Source organism: Typha angustifolia, chromosome 8, assembly GCF_048772165.1.
Source record: "Typha angustifolia cultivar Huaian chromosome 8, ASM4877216v1, whole genome shotgun sequence".
NCBI lineage: Eukaryota > Viridiplantae > Streptophyta > Magnoliopsida > Poales > Typhaceae > Typha > Typha angustifolia.
In genome coordinates this window covers 12239037-12258229 of record NC_133246.1, presented here as the reverse complement: position 1 = coordinate 12258229, position 19193 = coordinate 12239037, and the positions used below count along the sequence as shown (strand labels likewise).

At 36.9% G+C, this 19193-nt stretch overlaps 3 protein-coding genes across 3 annotated transcripts; all 3 read left to right on the top strand.

Annotated features, from left to right (window-relative positions):
* Positions 1-5311: 5311 nt before the first annotated feature.
* Positions 5312-6180, top strand: LOC140764227 (dynein light chain 1, cytoplasmic-like). Its single transcript, XM_073102680.1, has 2 exons — positions 5312-5539; positions 5849-6180. Exons 1-2 carry the CDS (start codon positions 5402-5404, stop codon positions 5993-5995), a joined length of 285 nt encoding a protein of 94 aa, XP_072958781.1. The 5' UTR covers positions 5312-5401; the 3' UTR covers positions 5996-6180.
* A 3034-nt stretch (positions 6181-9214) lies between these two features.
* On the top strand, positions 9215-12085 carry LOC140765037 (probable disease resistance protein At1g61300). The gene has a single exon (XM_073103954.1). It carries the CDS (start codon positions 9215-9217, stop codon positions 11984-11986), a length of 2772 nt encoding a protein of 923 aa, XP_072960055.1. The 3' UTR covers positions 11987-12085.
* A 3257-nt stretch (positions 12086-15342) lies between these two features.
* On the top strand, positions 15343-18543 carry LOC140764226 (rho guanine nucleotide exchange factor 8-like). Its single transcript, XM_073102679.1, has 7 exons — positions 15343-15800; positions 15888-16004; positions 16113-16267; positions 16381-16455; positions 16551-16820; positions 17354-17674; positions 17783-18543. The coding sequence occupies exons 1-7, from the start codon at positions 15533-15535 to the stop codon at positions 18182-18184; spliced, it is 1608 nt and encodes a 535-aa protein (XP_072958780.1). The 5' UTR covers positions 15343-15532; the 3' UTR covers positions 18185-18543.
* The last annotated feature ends 650 nt before the right edge of the window (positions 18544-19193 follow it).

The following is a 19193-nucleotide window of genomic DNA, read 5'->3' as shown; positions in this document are numbered from 1 at the left end:
TAGTAGCTTCCTCTTATCTTTCGAGCCCTTTTCTAGCCACCTTTGCTGGTATCTCCGCTCCACGTCTTGTTGGGAATCTTCCTTTTCGTGAGACGAAGTCTTTGATGTCACCTTTAGGGCTCTCGTAGCTCAGTGAGTGGTAGTGGAAACCTCCATGGCCGCTAACCATGGAGGGGGGCATTCCCTCGCTACCAATCACCTTAGCTAACTCATCCTTGAGCTTTGTGCTCTCCCCATAACCTTCTCATTTGTTTGGCTTGGTTCTTCAGCAATCTCCCTATTTGCGAGTTTACTTCTCCTTTAGATGTTAGGCTTCTCCTATCAAGATGAATCATGCTCCATCTCCGATCATGTTCGCACCTTGTATGCCTTTTACAGCTTGTGGATGCTGGCGGGCATGCCGGCCTCCGTTGCCAAGGGGGCAAGGGGTGGGGTTGTAACGCCCCCGCCCGACACGAGCACGTGCACTCCCACGCGCCCATACGACACGCGCGGTGCACGCAACAGGTCGGGCGGGGCCCATCACGCATAGATACACTACTGTGCATATGCAATCATGACATAATCAAATAATACATGCTGATATATCCATACTCACATAATCCAACACCAAATAAATTATATTATTAACCAAATAAATCTGTTAACATCTGAATATCCACGTCCACAATAATATACACCAGACCACTATCTAATTTGGCAGGACCCACACATGCCACAATAATAATAGCTTCCTCTTGTCTTTCAAGCCCTTTTCTAGCCACCTTTGCTGGCATCTCCGCTCCACGTCTTGTTGGGAACCTTCCTTTTCGTGAGACGAAGTCTTTGATGTCACCTTTAGGGCTCTCGTAGCTCAGTGAGTGGTAGTGGAAACCTCCATGGCCGCTAACCATGGAGGGGGGTGTTCCCTCGCTACTGATCACCCTAGCTAACTAATCCTTGGGCTTTGTGCTCTCCCCACAACCTTCTTGTTTGTTTGGCTTGGTTCTTCAGCTATCTCCCTATTTGCCAGTTTACTCCTCCTTTAGCTATTAGGCTTCTCGCATCAAGATGAATCATGCTCCATCTCCGATCGTGTTCGCACCTTGTATGCCCTTTCCGGCTTGTGGATATTGGTGGCCATGCCGACCTCGGTTGTCAGGGTAAGGGGTGGGGTTGTTGCCCAACTCGCAACTAACTTGGGCCGAGCCATAACCCACAATTGACTTGGGTTAGTTGCTTGTAGTCTAACCTAACACTTGGGTTAGCTCTTACGCTAGTTCAAGTGAATGCTCTTAATTTTGTTTTAATCTACTTTAGTCATTTAACTATGTCGACTTGAGCCCTCGAATATTAATCATCAATAGAGGACAACTTTGCTTTTTATAATATTTGTTATAATGAATATTAAATAACGTGACTGTGGTTAGAGATTACCTTTCCAATTGCTTCCAATTGCTTCTGATAAAGAATTAGTTCTAACTAGAGATTGGTAGTCATGCTGAATATGTTTTAATATTTAATAAAATAAGTTAATCAAATGCTATCCATTGTATTTTTTAAAATCGATAATAATTAATGGAACAATGAACATGATGATAGTTATATTAATTACTCTTAAGAACTTATCAGATCGTTATTATACTAATTTTACTTAAGCAATAAATATAATAATTCTTATGTGGTCCAACCTAAACCTATAGCGGAAGTCTCTGAGTTATTTAATTAGTTAGTTTTATGTAAGTTTGTGTTTATAATTCTATTACTTTTATTATTATGGTAGATTCATTACCATATGATGATGTTCTCATGTCGTAGTTAGAGTTAGTTAATTGTGAAGCATTATTAGATAAGTGAATCATCCATAGTTTAAAAATAGTGTAATATTGAAGTAATGTTTTCTTTTATGGTTTCATCGTATTCATATTATGCATGTGTAAATATTTATTGACTAGTTAGCATAATTATGTCTATTTTATTGCTTCATAATTATGCATGGATTATTGTTGTATTCTTAAAATATAATGAATGTCATATGATTGATAATATTGATTACTACACCATCTATATGTATTACTATCCAATTAAGTTACAATAGCGCCCATTTACTTGCTAAGCCTAGTGTTAACGAGTAGAATGTATATAGTATCTATATTTATATTGGCTAATGCTTGAGGTCGTGAGATCAGGATGGGACTATCAGACATCGCGTATGTCAATTTGAGTTGGCGTAACACTGTCATAAATATAGTAGCATTTGATGACGCAGCTCTAGGCGTCCTTGAGTGTGACTCATGTATTTTGTATAAGTGATACGATAATTTTGTGCCAAGGGCTAGGGTGATGTTGAGCTAGTGATGATGATGGGCCAGCGTCTAAAGTCATTAATCTGTAGTGGCAAATAATCAGTCAGTTGTTCAATGAGAAATGGGCATGGTGATATTAACATTAGATGTTCTCCTTCCTAGATGGGTGTTACTTAATATGAGCATTTGATATTGCTTATAGTTGTGGCTTAGGCTTGAGTTAGACAATTTGATGATCTAGGTGATGTGTATCATGTTTTATATTAAAAATATATATGAGTAATAAATATAGACATGATGTATATGTGGTACAAATATAATTATTTTTATATTACTTTTAGACTTTAGAGGAGTATACCTACCGGGCTTTATGCTCACCAGCTTTCAATGCAAATATTTTTAGATTAATAGATGATCTTAAATTCATGGAGGAGCTAACGAGGATTATTTATAATTTATTTACTTATTCTTATAAAATAAGTCGGTTTTTGGGCATTTATATCATATGTGTTATAGCTATGTATACTTAGGCTTGTTTTTGTCGGCGAGAAAAATTGAATAATAGATAATGTGACACTATATGGATTCTATTTATACGAAGAGTATGTGTATTTAGAAACCGGTGTTTCGTATAATATACAATGGAGTCTCATCCTATATAAATCAAGCCATTTCGGTTATAGAATAGTATAATGCTCTACCATTGGAATGGATTATAGCTGGTGTTAATTTTGAAGTTGCTAGTCATACTAGAGAAAATTAATGTCCTTCACTCTTAAACCAAATTTTTTATAACAAATCTTTCTGTTAGTAGTGGAGCTAGGATTTTTCGATCAGGGCAAGTTACTTAGAATAAATTTTTTAACTATATTTAAAAGAGAGTTAATTCTTTATTAATTAGTTTGATGAAGATCTAATAGTTAAGATCTTTAAGGGTATATCTTTAAGGGTATAATAGGAATGAAAGATATTACCGGTTCAGTAGATAATTTTTTTTAAATATATAATTTTGCATATTATTTTTTGATAATTATATTATCTTAATATTTTATCAAGTAAAAGACATATATATCATCAACTGAGAGCAATGTATATATATCAAAATAAGGATATTGATGTCTTTACAATTAACTTGATGAAAATTTAATTACATTTTATCTTTTTAATTATTTTTTATTATTTACATATATCTCCCATTAGTTTAAGATTGATTTAAATTAAATTTTAATAGATAGAGATAGAGAATTATATTTAAATTAAAGTTTATCTCCAAATAATCAAATTTAAATTATTTAATATTAAATGATATCTCCTATAATTAAGGTATAATTATATTTAAGAGAGAAATCTTAACGGAAGAAAAAAACGTTTAGAGCGCTTCTTCCGTACCGTAAGGTTAATTGTTTATCAATCAGTTTGATGAATATCTAATAGTTAAGATCTTTAAGGGTATAATAAAAAAATCGGGAAGTTAGACACACGTAATTAAATCTTCTTAACTAATATATTCTTTTTCTTACGTAATGTGGTTTTAGAACCGGCACTGATTTCACCGGTACCGGATATAAAAACCGGCTATTATAGCCGTTAGATTAAGATTATAATTTTTAAAGGTGTATTGAAGTATTTGACTATTTAAAATATAGTGTAAATATTTTTCTAGACAAAATAGATAATCGATAGGCATTTTTTAGTTTTTCTTTTAATATTTTTCTACATTAATTCCTCAAGGAAATCTTATCCAAATGTGCATATCCCATTATAGTACTCGATGGTTACAATAACACGTCTTCCTTGTAATGATTAACTGAGGTCTTATCTTATACAGTTTATAAGCTAACAAATTAAATAAACTAGAGATAAACTAAAAAGATTTATTATATTACAATCGGATAAAATAGAAAAGAAATTAGATTCAGATTAGATAAACTTCTCTACAGAGGGCATGCAGATAAGGTTAGTATTCCATATCTGAAATAGATAGCTGAAATTATATCTTTTCCTTTTGAGGCTACTATTTAAATGATTGGAAAATTTGCGTATAACGCCTGTCTTTTAATAAAATTATGATTTATATTTTATATTTTTATTATTTATATATTAAACTCTATAATTTAATAAATATGTGTGAAAAAATCTTACGATAAGATCAGTTAGTTAAATTTAACCAAATATCTGAGTTAAGTTACGAAAATACTCTCAACTAAATCATACTAAGAATATTTAAGTTATTTTAGATATAAGGATATTTAGTTATTTTAAAAATAAAATATCTCTATTTAATAAAATATTCTTATCTTATTAGTTTAAATAAAACTCTGCCATAAGACTTTATTTATAACTAATAAAATATAAATTATAATTACGTTATAAAGCCGGGTGTTATCTTTTTCCTTTGAGGCTGGTAGAGTACTATTTAAATGATAAAAAAAATTTGTATACAACGCTCTGTCTTTTAATAAAATTATAATTTATACTTTATATTTTTATTATATACAAATCAAGCTTTATAATTTAATAAATATGTACAAAAAATACACTGTTGTTAGATCGATTAGTTAAACTTAATCAAATATCTAAGTTAAGTTATGAAAATACTCTCAACTAAGTTGTACTAAGGATTTTTAAGTTATTTTAGATATAAGGGTATTTAGTTATTTTAAAAATAAATATCTTTATTTAATAAAATATTATTATCTTATTAGTTTAAATATAACTCATAAGTAGTAAAAAATATAGAATGTAAATTAGAATTCCTTTATAAATTGGGTGTTATATACAAGTAAACAATAAATATGAGATTATATGGATAAATAAGTCTTGTGAAGTTATCTAATTCGATTAGTTCCTGCAGTCCACGTTATGGGCACCGTGCAGCATAACTACTGAGCCAGGTGGAAGCATCAGACCGAGCCACCTCGGTCGACTTCTCTGCTGACTTGCGTCCCGTTCATCTCGCTCTCCTTCGTCATTTCCTATATTTACCTCAAGAAGAAGGTTGGACCTCCTGCCACCTCTTCTTTCACCATAGGTAGAAAGAGAAAGTTATATCTATATATTTATAGACATAGACATAGAGAGAGAGAAGGAAAGAGAGAGAGATAGAAAGGATAAGGATGTTGGAAGGGAAGGCTACGATCCAAGACACGGACATGCCGGCGAAGATGCAGTCGCAGGCCATGTCCTTCGCCTCCCAAGCCCTCGACCTCTTCGACGTCCTCGACTGCGAGAGCATCGCCGCCCACATCAAAGGGGTTTCTTTCTCTTCTCTTCCCTTCTCTTCTCTTTAATATTTCCTCCGATCGGGTTCTTTTTGCGTTTCGCCTCCTGCGTTTTGGTCTTATTACAGGGAACCTAAAACCTGTGTGGTACTTTTGCAGAGAAGTTTCAAAAAAAAAAAAAAAATATATATATATATATATATTTAAAATTTCATCAAAGTTATTTTTATCCTTGTTTATAATTGGATCCACCTTTTAAGCTTCAAGTATAATTTCTTCACGTTTGGAGATAATAAACGCAAAGGATAGGGAGTTATTTGTAAATTTCTGAGTTTGGTGCAGGAATTCGACAAGAGATATGGGCCCGGGTGGCAGTGCGTGGTTGGGTCCAAATTTGGGTGCTTTTTCTCGCACAAGCAGGGGACTTTTATCTACTTCTCCCTCGAAACTCTCTGCTTCCTCGTCTTCAAAGCAGCCGCTGCAGCATAGTAGAGACCTTCTAATATATATGTATGTACATATATATATATATATATATATGTACATAGAAAGCTGTGATCAGATGTAGTATGGCTCTGAAGGGTGGGAATTTTTTAATCCCTATGAAAGCTTTCTGTGCACTTATTATGCATTATGCAAAGCTTGTTCGGTTAGTGTTGGAATTGGAATTGGGCTTGGGCTTAAGTCTGATCCTAATCCGATGAGCTAGCTGTTTTCAAAACATCTACCTAACCTTATCATTAGTTCACCAACCAAAGTCAAACAAGCTTGACTGATAGGATAGCGATTGGATAATAGTTATACAAAATTAAGAAGCTAAGATTCTATAGTAGTAAAATGGCTAATCTAACCATTTGAACAAGAAAAGAATAATAAGAGAGAGATGGAGTAGTCTAGATGATGCGAAAGGTTTTGAGCTCTAATCTTTCTCAATAATGCAGCAATCTCTAATTCTTAAGAATTAGAGATATTACAAATATCATCTTATATTTTATTTATTTTGTGATTCACATTTTATCTTAGAATATTTTATAGGTTGATCTTTTATTTTTCTTTATAATTTTTTATTTAACATTCCAATAGTATTAAAAAAATAAATATTTTATTATAATATATAAAATAATTTATAAATATTTAAATTATTATATTTTTATAATCTTTTTATTTTTTCAAAACAGAAGAAGAGGAGGAGGAGAAGGGAGGGTGAAAGACGAGGAAAGGTGGTGGCTGCTGTGGTGTATGTGAGAAAAATAGTGGAGCGATATAGAAAATGAGAGAAAATCGTGAAAGTATTTTAGTAATTTGATTGATATTAATTAGTTAAAATAATATAAATATATTAAATAAAAATTATAAAAAAAATGATGTGCCGGATATTGGTAGTAACTATTTGAATATTCAGTAAAAGAAATCTGAGATCTTTTATCAAAAAGGAAATTTACATGGAAATAATTTTCCTTTTTATAGACAAATTTTAAACGGCAAGTTAGCATTGATTTATTTTTAATATTCTGCAATAACTTTAGCAAGTTGCTCATGATTTATTATTTATTTTTTTAATCTTTCTTGTGAAATAAGAAATTAACTAACTAACTAATTAATTGATTAGAAAGATGTTGCTCACCTAAGGCGTACTTTTAATTGCATTGCACCAAAAGTATGAGTTGAAGGGCCACCTGCACATTTAGAAAGATATACGACTACGTCTGCTGCATCATTACACAAAACACAAAGTGGCTCTATTGTATTAAAGGATAATTATATTTACTGAAAAAGAAGAAGGATATATAAACACGTCTCATAATAAAATTAAAGAAGTAACATAAATTAAAGGGATATGTTCATTTAAATCCTTATATAGCACCCTGCCTTTTAGCTATATATTTATACCCTACATTTTTTATTATTTATAAATCAAGCTCTATGATTTTAGTAATATGTGTAAAAAGCATCATGTTGTTAGATCTAAAAGTTAAATTTAACCCAATCTTTGAATTAAGCTAACTATACTAAAAAGTTTATAAAAATACCCTCGACTCAACCCAACTTAACCAACTAAACCCAACCCAAACCAACTAACCAATTAACACACAACCCAACCCACTAACCAATTAAACCCAACCGAACCCAACCCAAACCAACTAAACCCAGCCCTCCTCCCTCATCATCCCCATCTAACACTCCTCCCTCCTCCTACCTCCTCATTCCCTCCTCCCTCCTCATCATCCCAACCTCTCTTGTCGGGATCTCGCGTCTACGACATGATGGCCAGGAGCAGCCCTTCGCCGGGATCGGGGGTCAACCTCGTCGGGATTGGGGGTCAACCTCGAGGACTTGGGTGAGGCTCGAGGACACCGGCGAAGCTCAAGGACGCAGACAAAAGGTGAGGGCCGAAGACGCCGGATGCCCCATTGAGCGCAAAGTCTCCTCGACTACGCCGCCGGGATCGAGGGCTCTGCCGACTACTCTCCTTTCGATAGCTTTGCCAAGATCGGGGTCAACCTTGGGGACGTCGGCAAGGCTCGAGGACGTCGACAAGGGGCGAAGGTCGTGGCCGCGTTCTCCTCCTGCGGGTCAACCTCGATGTCCATCTCGAGGTCAACGGTCAACCTAAGGACATTTTAGGTATTTAAGATATTTTAAAAATAAAATATTTTTATGGTGTTAATTTAAATCTAACTCATGGTGTTTTCTACATATATTTTCTAAATCATAGGATTCGATTTGCAAACAATAAAAATGTAGGGTGTAAATGCAAATTTAGTTAAAATGCTGGGTGCTATATACAAATTTCCCTTATATTTAACATCCCATCTTTGTCGATAAATTTTATATCACATACCGGATTAACTTAATCAAATTAATCTTTAACAAAATGGTATATAAATAGGGATATTCCTCTAAGGACACTAATAAGTTTACCTTTTAAATACCAGAAATATCATTGTCTTCCTTTCTACCTTTTATTTAACTTCAAAAATAACCAACCTGAAGTGCTATTATAAAATTCAATTTTCTTCAAGAATCTCTTTTTTAGGCAACATTAAAATTTATTAGAAAGTGAATAAGGGGTACTTTTGAAACTCCATTCTTGAAGTTAAATACAAGTATGGTCTAAAATTAAGAATAGTTAATCGAAGTAATAGTAGAGGTAGTGTCATGTAAAATTTGTAGAAAAGAAAAGAAGATAGAATTACAGATAACTGAGGGGGAGTTAATCATACAATTGATAGAAATTGTGTGTTATTTAAATTTTTTTCTAAAAAACTAAAATAATGTTTAGTTGGCATCTATTTGTTGGCACTATTGCTGCATTTACTAATTTTTTTGTATAATTGCCAAATGATTGAAGAAGTCATAAGATTGTGTTGGGTGATTTGACTGCTGACTGCAACTCTTTTGTCTTATCCCAATAGGTGAGTTAGGTTGAGAATATCCCCACCATATATAGTATTTAATCTAGCAGATGAAACGGAAGTTGGACAAGAGGATGTTAGTATAGAGTAATAGAGCCCTACAGCTTCTTCTTCTTCTTCTTCTTTTTTCTGTGGGCATGATCTATGACGTACGTACTTGTGTGATTTAGAGCAACAACTCCAAAGTATCTCCTTGTTTTTAGTTTTAAAAGAAAAGGCATCTCCTTGTTGCTTCCTCATCTTCTTGGCCTCTCTCTCTCTCTCTCCCCCTCTTCCTCTCTGATTGATTTCAATGGAGTTTCTAAATAGAATTGCAGATCTCACCCTGGCTTCGTCGTTCAATTTCGTGACACGGCATCTGACGTATCTATTTAAAGCCGGCGACAACGTCAGAGCCCTCCAAAACACCACCGAGCATTTGCTCATCAAGAAGGATGATGCCAAGGAGAAGATCGAGATAGCTGAGAGGAATGACCAGAGACCAACTCATCAATTGCAAGGGTGGTTGGACGAGGTGGACGCTACCAAAACCGAAGTGGATGAGATAGTAGGGAGATATACGCAGAGATGCATGTGCTTCAAGTGTTTCTCACCCGATTGTTGTTCAACCTACAGCATCGGCAAAACTGCCGCTGAGAAGCTTTTGGACGTGCAAAGGTTATTACATGATGAAACAACGAAGGCGGTGGCGATAACATCGGTGCCGCCTCCTGTCCAGGAGGAGCCTGGACCGACATCACTTGTGGATGCGAATCCATACCTTGAAGAAGCACTCTACTCTATTAAAGAGGATCTCATGGTGGGGATGATCGGAATTTGGGGCATGGGTGGCGTAGGGAAGACTCGCCTCCTCAAACAAATCAACAACTCCTTTATTGGCGACTCTTCTTTTGACGTTGTGATCTTCGCCATAGCTTCTCAATCATGTACAACGGAAAAACTTCAAAAGGAGATAGCCCATAATCAAAAGCTGCAGTGCGATGGGGATGTGTCGAGACAAGCTAAGATCATCTTCAATTTCCTGAGGAAAAGAAGTTTCCTCTTGCTATTGGACAACCTTTGGGAGAGAATTGATCTGCAGGAAGTTGGAATCCCATTTCCACTCGGCATGGTCGACGGATGCAAGCGCAAGGTGGTCTTGAATACACGATCAACAACGGTTTGTGGTCAGATGGAGGTGAGGAAGAAGATAAAAGTGGAGTGCCTGAAGGACCACGACGCATGGAGCCTCTTCGTGGAGAAGGTTGGCGACGAGACCATCAACTCTCATCCCCGCGTTCGGAGCCTTGCAAAACACGTGGTCAAGGAGTTGGAGGGCTTGCCGCTGGCTCTTATCACAACCGGACGGGCTATGTACGAGAAGAAGGATCCAAAAGAATGGAAGCATGCCATCGATCTACTCAAGAAGTCCCAACTCGACCAGGTCGAAGAACAATCATCTGAAGGTCATGAGAAAAGTACGTTCTATCGATTAAAGTTCAGTTATGATAGCTTGAAGTCTGACACCTTGAGAGAGTGTTTCTTGTCTTGCTCCATGTGGCCGGAGGATTATTGCATCGATAAGTTCGAACTCATCGGATGCTGGATGGGATTAGGCTTGATAAAAGAGTTTGACGACTTGTCGGAGGCTTATAACACTGGATACACTCTGATCGGCGACCTGATAGCCGCATGCTTGTTAGAACCGGATCAAGAATTGGACTTTTTTGTGAGGATGCATGATGTGCTACGTGATATGGCATTGTGGATTGTCCTTAAAAACAAGAGCAAATGGATTGTCCTTAAAAATGAGGCTCCCCGTGACAAAGAAATTTGGCACAAAGCAGAAAGGTTAACGTTGATGCACAGTACAATCCGACAACTTCCTCCAATTGCACCTACACTCTCTTCATCCAAACTCACCGCTTTGATGCTTCTTCATAACCGGGAATTGCGAGCGGTTGGAGATATGGGAGCTTTAGTTGCACTCACATATCTTCAGCTCTTCGACTGTGGGTTTGTTCATTTCCCCAAAGAGATATGTGGGTTGGTCCAGCTCCGATACCTCAACCTTGCAGAGAACAACATACCGTCACTCCCTAAGGAGCTGGGATCTCTTGTCAATCTCAAGTACCTGATTCTAAGGAATACTGGAATCCGTACAATTCCTCATGGTGTCATCGCGAAACTCAAACGTTTGCTGGTTCTCGACTTACATGAAACTCGCGGCAGTAAAGGTGGAAATTTGACCTATTTGCCATCACCATTTTTGGAAGAGATAGAGTGCTTAAACGATCTAAAAGGTCTTGGAATTTGCGTAGAAGATACATCACAACTCCATAGACTTATTGCTTTGCCAAATATATCAGTTCGGTGGCTCGGTATTAGCAAGCTGGACAAATCCACGTCCTTGTCCTTGTCAGCTAGCTTCCTTGGGAACAAGCAAATCCAGACGAACTTAGCTCACATTCGTTTTTCTGAAAGCCGTGTGAGGCAACTGGTGATGGAAGGAGACTATCATCAGCCCACTTGGCATCTTGGGGCACTTGAGAGCCTTCGAATTGATCATATGCCCTGTTTAGAAGAAATAATATGGAATGGAGTGGTTCCCAAGGAGCTGTTCCATGCTCTTTGCATTTTGCGTGTAGATAATTGTGACAAGCTGAAGAATATTTCGTGGATTTTGCATCTCCCATGCCTTACGGAGCTATGGATATCTTATTGTTCTAGTATGAGGCAAATAATTACCTGTGGAGCGGGCAATCACACTCATGGAGAAAATGCTGCAGATATAGTAGAGAAAGATAGTATCCGGACCTCTACTTTGCCTTGCTTCCGTTTGATGTTTTTGAATCACCTACCAGAGATGGTTTCAATTTGCCACTCCACGTTCGCTTTTCCAGCATTGAGTATTATCTATATTGGGGATTGTCCGAATTTGAAGAAGCTCCCGTTCCGACCAGATAACTTCCCGAGCAAATTACGATGCATTGAAGGTTCGAAATCATGGTGGGAACGTTTGGAGTGGGAAGACAGCAGTGTCAGAACTTACCTCCAGCCTTTCTTCAAAGAACAGCCTCAGTGACGAAGTGGGCGATTGTTCTGCTGCTTTTCGGTGTATATCTCTGTTGCTGTTCATAATTCCTTTTCTTTTTGACACCTCTGTGTTTTTTGGTTTGAGAGATAGTAATATGTTAATTTATAAACTTTTCAAGAGTTACATCAATACAATCTAATACATAAATGTTGAGGAGAAATAGAGCGACGGCTCTTTGACACAAGCTTTATAGTTGGCCTATAAAAACTAGTTCGATAATTTAAAACAGTGCATCAAGCTCGAAGTACAATATAAAATTAAAATACATAATAGCTCTAGAAATTTTCATAAGCAAAAAGTCTTGAGTCAGCTTGTAGATTCTATCAATCCAGCAATTAAAATATAGCTATAAGAATTCATAAAGATAGAAGAATAGAAGATCACCCACCAAAGTCAGTAAATTAAAAGCAGATATACAACATCCTAAATATGCGGCAGGGCAAAACAAAATAATACAGCTCTGTGTTCACGAGAGCTAAATAGTATTTGAAAAGTAGGTGCTTATAATTCCGTACAAGTTATATGATGAAGTATTGATTGAGTGGAATTAGTATTGATTGGCGATTGTTCTGCTTTTCCATATAAGTTAGCATGGGCAGAAAAAAAAAAAGAAAGATCACCTTCAATTGTCAATTGAGAAGCCACTCATTCATTCATACGTACAAATCTCGCCATTTATACATAGTGCTGTCCATTCTTAATGCCTTCAAACCAAATAATGCAATTGAGATAGACATCAACTCTCAAGGAAAAACGTGACTAAATACATACGAGCCTAAATTTAAGATCCAATTTGAAAAACTTATGATATGCAACTATGATTCTATCCAAATCTATGATGAAGATCTTCCTATCGTCGTATTCATCTATATCCAGATATAGAGTCTTCAAGCTCTAATCTCTCTCAATAAGATAAAGCTATAGAGCTACGAAGAAAGCCTAACAATTTGCAGCAGCTAAGTAATTTTTCATTTTCCATCGGATCGTTTTCTTTTCCCTTTTCTAAACAATTATACCTGTTAATTTAATCAATACCATTAAAATTTTAGATTTTTTAAAATATGTTAGAATATATGTAAAATAGTAAAAAAGAAATTAACAAGCTCAAAGCTGTTCGAAGCGCTATTGTGGTAGAATTAGAGCAAAGTAAAAAAGAAAAGCTAACAATTTGCGGCCCCAAGTAACCTCTCATATCATTTCTGCCAATTATTATAATTAGTACATATTAAAATGTTGGATTTTTAAAAGTATGTTGGAATATCTGCACGATAACAATCTTATGCCTTTCCTTGAATTTAATTGCCTCATTGCGTGCCAATGGAAGTAAACAAAGAAACTAGTTCAGAACCTGACTCTATTCTTCTCCTTTTCTATATCATCACACTAATTTTTCATGTCTAAGTTTCGATTTTGTTTGTTTTAGAATTGCAAAGTCAAACCAGACGTATCTTAGATTTTAGAGAACCAGGTAGAGAAAACTTACTTAGGACCTTCCCCAATGCACTGAATCAACTAAGAGAAAACTAAGGGGATGAGTACCAATGTACACAATGCCTGCAACTCTTTGCTTGGCATTGAATCGTCGCCTTGTTGGCTTCCACCTTTTCCTTTGCTTGCAGTGTTTGTGATAGTGCTCGAATCCCAAGATCTACTGCTTATCTGATCAATGATGTCCACAATCATAAATATAATAAGAGCAATGATTCGGGTTCTTTGTAAAGTCCTTAATAATGTCTTCTTTCTTTTAGAGAAAGTTCTTAGAAAGATCATAGCATTAGTTTCATTTAATCAATTACAATATGATACAAAAGAAAAAATAAGAGGAAGATTGGGCGACAATCTAAGCATAAGTTTTAGACTTTTGAATGAGTGGCAATGGTGGTCAAGTATCAATTAGTATGATTGTTGATATGTGTGTTAGCGCATTATATATGGTTGATGAGTTATGACGATCCCCTACAGAGCATCAGCTAGTACCAGCTCTTGTAGTGCATCGGTTAGTAGGAGATCCTGTAGGTAAAGGTAGAGACAAAAGAAGAGAGAGGGACCATAGAGAAGCGGGCTACATTTGTTGCAGAGTAGGCTATTGAGATTGTGAAGTATGCTACATCTACTTCTAAGCAAGCTACTAAGGTTGCAAGACATGCTACATGGACTACATGGCAAGCTATAGAGGAGGTAACTATTGCAGAGGAGCAGTGAGCAACTGTAGACATGCCTAATTCTCTACTCACACAGGAGTCGTCTACTTCTCATAACCTAAGATTACTAATGAAGAAAAAAAATAATCATGGCATATTCGATTCTATGCATTGGGCGAATAGATACTTATTTATAAACTGGAATGTTTTGATGTATAAACATATTTCATTTAGTATCATTTGTGATTATCTGTTTTGATGTGTGTGAATTTAGTATTTTAGTTTAGATATGGTTTAGTGTTTATATGTTATATCTCATATTAATTTATAATATTATTGTTTGCTTCAAGCGTTTCTTATTTATTTCTAAAAGAAATGTATACATGTGAATCTCTCAGCAGTGTTTGTCCTTCAGTTTCAATTTCAGTGTTTCTATTTCAACAATTATAAATGCCAAATTGTTTCAATGTTTCATTTCAATTTCAACAATTCCAAAAGAAACACTTATCTCTTAAGCGTTTTATCAAAACTCTAAGAAGTTAGGCGTTTTACATTCAATTGAAACGCCTTTTCTATCGGTGGTTATAATTATACATTGTTTACTTATAAACGCTAAAAAGTTAAGTGTTTTATTAAACTTAAACAACTTAGTTTTTCAAATATTTACCAAAAACAAATGCATGGTTTAAGTTCTCATTTAATTTGCTTAAGTTAAGACTAAAAGTAAGTTCTCATTCAATAGACTTGTCTTGGTACTAAGCTTGATGAATACTCTATTTTGGTAAATAAAGTTTCAAATAAGGCTAGTTTGGTAAAAAAACTCACCTTATCGTCCGATGGGGCCAAGTGACAGTTATCATGGAAGCAAAAGGAGAGGGAGGGAGCGTTGTCATGCACATTTCCCGGGCTTTTTTGTTTCGCCAGCCGCAAGCAAGATCTCCCCTACCAGCAGACAAACCGCACCCATCCTTATCCCTGGGTGCACGAATTTCCTACAACCACATGCTTGGCATCTCATGGTTGGCTGCAAGCAAGCCATAACTACAGATGATGATCATCCCGTCTTTAAAAAACAAACACTGTGCGCCCCCTCCACTTTCTCATCTCCGAAAGACCACTTCCAGTTTCAATTATTCTACTTTCTCCTTTCACCATCACCACTTTCTCTTCCTCTATATCTCATCCTCCCTCCAACATGCAACCCACGTTTCAGCTCTTAAAAAAGAAACCCAGAGACATCCCCCCCAAAACTTCTCTCTCTCCTCCTTTGCTACGTTCCCAAGGAAGAAGAAGAAAAAGAAGAGCAAAAGCCCAAGCAACTAAGATGGGTTTACTCCCTTCCATCTCCTAAGTTTTTTCTTGGACTCTCGAGCTCGAAGCATCAAGCAGTGTGATGGTTCGATTCCTGCAGCGTGGCCAGACCTTTGACATGCAATCGCAGGGTTCGGAGACTTTCGAGAACCCCAGGCGCCAGTCGAAGAGCATGGTTCTTGATGGTGAGGGTGGTGGGAATTCTTCGCCGGCGGGGGGGGCGGCTGGCCGCCCTCTCCAGGGACAGCAGCAGAATGGTTGGTCGCCGGATCCCGCAGCCGACAAGGCGCCGAGGTCTCGCTTCAACAAGGATGGAGAGGCCAATGGTGGCCGGGACGGGCCGCCCTCAGGTAAATGGCATTGTTCATGCTTCTTGGAGTCGGTAATTGCTACGTTCTCGATAGTTAATCCAATATATTTGGTGTTCTGGTGCTTAGATATGGAGTTGATGAAGGATAGGTTCTCAAAGCTCCTCCTTGGAGAAGACATGTCAGGCTCTGGAAAAGGGGTTTCCTCAGCTCTGGCTCTATCCAATGCCATCACCAATCTTGCAGGTATGATTCAAAAGTACTCATTTCCACAACTATAACTCAATTCCACAGTTTTATAATGTTCGGATTCATTGATAGCTTTTTAAAATTTTCCTCCTTGTATTCATTCAGCTTCTGTCTTCGGCGAGCACCGGCGATTGGAACCGATGCCCCCTGAAATGAAGGCAAGGTGGAAGAAAGAAATCGATTGGTTTTTATCTGTCACTGACCATATTGTGGAATTTGTTCCGTCCCAACACATGGCGAAGGATGGAACAAGCATGGAGGTCATGAACAAGTTCCTTCCTAGTTTTCTAATTCATATCTTCCATTATATTACTAGGAAATATGTACAGAAAACTATAGAGGAGTCAACGTTTAACACTCATTTCTTATACAGATTATGTCAACCCAGCAACGCAAAGATCTTCAGATGAGCATTCCTGCCTTGCGCAAGCTTGACGCAATGCTCATAGTGAGAAATCTATCCCTTGATTCAGGAGACCAAACGAATTGATTTAAATCTCATTGTGGGAATTACTAATTCATACTTTTCATTTGGAAATGCAGGGTTACCTTGACAACTTTAAAGACCAGTATGAGTTCTCATATGTGTCAAGCAATGATGAGTCTGAGAAGGGGACTGCTCAGAGGAAGGATGACAAATGGTGGCTTCCAAATGTGAAAGTACCTCCTAATGGGCTCACTGAGGTCTCCAGGAAATGGCTGCAGTTCCAGAAAGAATCTGTGCACCAAGTGTTGAAAGCAGCTATGGCTATAAATGCTCAGGTTCTTATGGAAATGGAAGTCCCTGAGGTCTATATTGAATCACTTCCAAAGGTATACTACTAAATTGTGTTTTAACATAACATCAGTTACTATATTAGTTTCGTTCAATTCTACCAAGCCCCATTTTTCCAGGAAATGGATGCAGTGATGAATGAGAAGTCTTGCGTATATTGTTTGGAATTCTAGTTCAATGTCATCCATGAGTGTTCAAAATCTGGCTTTCACAAATGAGTAGCAATTTAAATGTTTCACCTCCTCTATTTGGGATAGTCAGAAGATAGATTTCTGACCCAGTTTTCTGAATTCTTTAATGATACGATTTTATGTAATCACTTACTACTTTAACCCTTCATTCCTTTTCATGTTCTTTGGATTAATCAAAGAGAAATTACTTCAACTACTTTATCACATGTGTTTCAGATTTAACTGTTGTGTTAGAAGATAGTATCAAGTGTGACACATGGTTACAACTTACAATTTTTCTGATAGCTCAGCCTTGTTACTGTCATCAGAAGGAGAAATCCCATCATCTCTTTTATGCCAAGGATGTCTGATTAGGTTGCTTGATTTCATTTTTGTTACAGAATGGGAGGGCAAGCCTTGGAGACTCAATATATAAAAGCATCACACTTGATGTTTTTGATCCAGAGCAATTCCTGGATTCAATGGACTTGTCGACGGACCACAAAGTTCTTGACCTTAAGAACCGAATTGAGGCATCGATCGTCATTTGGAAGAGGAAGATGCACAACAAGGATGGAAAATCATCTTGGGGTTCAATTGTTAGCTTGGAGAAAAGGGAGCAATTCGAGGAGCGAGCAGAGACCATCTTACTTCTTCTCAAGCAAAGATTCCCTGGCATTCCTCAATCAGCACTGGACATCAACAAGATTGAATACAATAAAGTAAGAAATAATCTAATCCTTCCTTCAACTATTCCCATCCTATCAAGAAAGAATGCAAATGGATTGAATCAATCATCAACCGACAAAAGTTTTCTATACTTTTTCCAGGATGTTGGACACTCCATTCTTGAAAGCTACTCCCGTATACTAGAAAGCTTAGCATTCAGCGTGATGTCGCGGATCGAAGACGTCCTCTATGCTGACTCTCTCACTCAGGATCCTTCCCTCAAGGAGTCAGAGAGAAGGTACTCTTTGTCAGATCCAGAGACAACAGGACCAGTGAGGAAATTGGACCCAAAGGAAGAGATGGAGAAGTTGAAAGAAGCACCCACTTCAATGACACTCTGGGATTTCATGGGATGGCAAAAGAAGGATACAAGCAAGGAAGACATCCTGAGCTCACAAGATGGAAAGTTGAAGCATCAAGACACTGCACCTGCCAAGAAATTGTCCTATATAGAGAAAGTTGAGATCTTAGGAGGCTTGCGAAGCCCCACATCTCGTCACTAAGGAAGAATTGAATGCAATACAAGTAAGTAGGTGACAAAGACCATGGAGTTGAATGTATATAGTTCAGAGGCACATTTAGAGTCATGTAGATCTTACACTGTTTGAGTTGTTCTTCCTCCCTCTTTAAGAAAGACGAAGTGTCATTTCCCTCGTTTGGTCCATTGCGTGCTTTTCTTTGCTGCAGAACCTTTGTGTATGGTTGTAGCTACTGATTTTAATTTGTAATTCCCAGATGATCCTTGAAGAAAACTAAAGATGCACACTTTCTTCTTGGTCATTTGTATTGAGTCAATGTTGTTGAGTGGCCTTGAATTCATCCTTCTGTTATTCTTTAATTGTTTTGAAAGCATACTATCATGTTGTTAGGAAATGGTATGTGCCTAAACTGGAGTTCTTATTTATGTATATGTATGTCTCTTGTATATGTGATTCAATCTCACCAAACACTAAAAAGAGATCAAACTAGTAACAACAAACTTATGCATAAAGACATACCTGAAAAATCCTCTCAACATGTAAAAACTAAGGGAAACAAATCTACTATTACGCACGATATGGAGTACGTAGACTCTGCAATATCTCGAATAAATTAGTCTAAGAAACAGAATTGCATAGACATAATCGGATAGTACAGAACTAATACACGACAGACTACGGGAAACTCTCTTATCATACTTTATTATTATCTATATATTGGCTTCTGCGCTCTAGTGCTAATCTTACACCACTCATGTGTCCCATGTTTTGCACCTCCACTTGACTTTAGGTACCATCGCATCTCCTATGCACCTCTGGCATTTTCGCACGGATTCCTAATGCTCATGTAATTAGCCTTTGTTTGCAATTTCGGAGGATAGTTCTTTATCTTTATGTATATCCTTCTCCTAGTAAAATTAGAGTACGCTCCTAATCTCGTTAAGAAACCTCTCATAATCTTCTAATTTAATTAAAAGAGTTCTCATTATCTCCTATTTCATTAAGGAAAGAGTAGATTCCTTGTGAGGAAGCC